Source organism: Halyomorpha halys, unplaced genomic scaffold (assembly GCF_000696795.3).
Source record: "Halyomorpha halys isolate HHAL.00 unplaced genomic scaffold, Hhal_1.1 Scaffold5289.1, whole genome shotgun sequence".
Taxonomy (NCBI): Eukaryota; Metazoa; Arthropoda; class Insecta; order Hemiptera; family Pentatomidae; genus Halyomorpha; species Halyomorpha halys.
Genome location: NW_027115011.1, coordinates 3225 through 4816, shown reverse-complemented (window position 1 = coordinate 4816; position 1592 = coordinate 3225). Strand labels below are relative to the sequence as shown.

At 29.8% G+C, this 1592-nt stretch overlaps 1 protein-coding gene across 2 annotated transcripts; it reads left to right on the top strand.

Annotated features, from left to right (window-relative positions):
• LOC106691935 (HMG box-containing protein 4) lies at positions 1-1444 on the top strand (the record flags this gene model as incomplete). 2 transcript variants are annotated; one of them, XM_067052104.1, is given in 4 exon segments in its annotated part: positions 1-331; positions 988-1125; positions 1197-1252; positions 1318-1444. In XM_067052104.1, coding segments are annotated over 3 exon segments (232 nt in total), but the record flags the coding sequence as incomplete, so codon positions are not given.
• Between the last annotated feature and the right edge of the window lie 148 nt (positions 1445-1592).

Here is a 1592-nt window from a genome sequence, read left to right as displayed (position 1 = left end):
CTTTGGTGATCACCTGTAGGTGAAGTCAAACTTCATCTCGTAAAGGCTTAAGATCACGTAGAGGTCACCTGTGTATTGAGAGAGATCAATATGTTCTCTCAGAAGGCCATGATACTGCGTATTCAGTCATGTTCTCGGTGTTACCAATGTCAAAAGGTAGGTAAGAAGAAGATATAGGCCAGGAAAGAGAAAATTGGATAGACGGCGGGTAACCGAAAGTGGGCCAGTCTTTTGACGTTTCTATAATGTTGGAAGGACCAGTTTCCGGACATCCTTAAGAAAAATACTACCCTAGCAGAGAGTACCAGTTTCTTGAACTAGCCCGTAACAAGTATGGCACATATATATACTTTTTTTTATTTTTAAAAAGAAATATCAGTTAAATTTAAATTAAATTTTAGGACATTTATCACGATTTCGAATAGCTCGAGCAATTGATGAACTCATCGATGCCGAATAAAATTAGAGATGATGGGACATGTGGAAAAAATATTCATTGTTTTTCTTCACGTTATCAACCATTTATTCAATATTGGTCTGTCAGTAGTGATAGGTGTATTCAGTTAAGTGAACTTCTATAGTAAGATCTTCTCAAACAAAACATAAAAATTAAAATAATTAACTTCTGTTTGAAATATTTTGAATTATTAATTTATTAAGTTTAAAATATTAATTTTTCATTTAAGTATACAGCATCCCAACTTCTTTAGTTTACATTTCGAAGTTCGTTGGTAGATATCAACAAACCTGAAATACGCTACCTACAATATCAGGTTATGTTGTTATATCGTAGGTAGCTTGAACTGTTTAAATATATATTTATTAAGTTTTTAATACTATACTTTTATGATGGACGACAGTTTCGATTATGGTTCCAAAAAAATTAAAGCGGAAGGAGGTAATCGTATGATTTTTTTATATATGCATATATATATAATTTTCAATTCATATATTTTGTAATTATTTTATTTTTTAATTTAAAATCAGAATTAGAAGTTACTGGTGTTTCTCGATCTGGACGTGTGAGAAAGAAATCTTCTAAATTAACTGATTTTGAATCATTGGATGAAATTGATATGAGATCTCCTAAGGCAAAGAAAGAAAAACAAGATTATTCAATTCCATGTAAGATACCTTGTGATACTTTTTTGTGTGTTTTATCTTATTATATTGTTAATAAAATGGAATTATTTCAGTGGCAAGACCTATCAAGAAAGAAAAAACTATTAAAGAAGAAATTTTGACAGATGAAGTAAGTAATATGATCTTGTTTTCTTATATGCTAAATATGTTTTTGAAACAAATGAATGTTTTTAGGAAGACATGGATTCAGTCAACTATGGTTTGAACAAAGAATCTTTTATTAAACAGGAAGCTTATTCTGATGAAAGTGAAGCCGATTTAGTTTATCCTACCAATGATGACTCGAGTATGGATTCATTAGGTAAGTCAAATTCTTATATTGCTTATGTGTTATTATTCTATTTGTTGTTAATTACATTTTCCATTGATTTTAAAAGTACTGACCTCACTGGTATTTTGTAGTAAAAGGTAAGGATTTATCTTTTCTAAGCTTATATTTTGTGTAATTG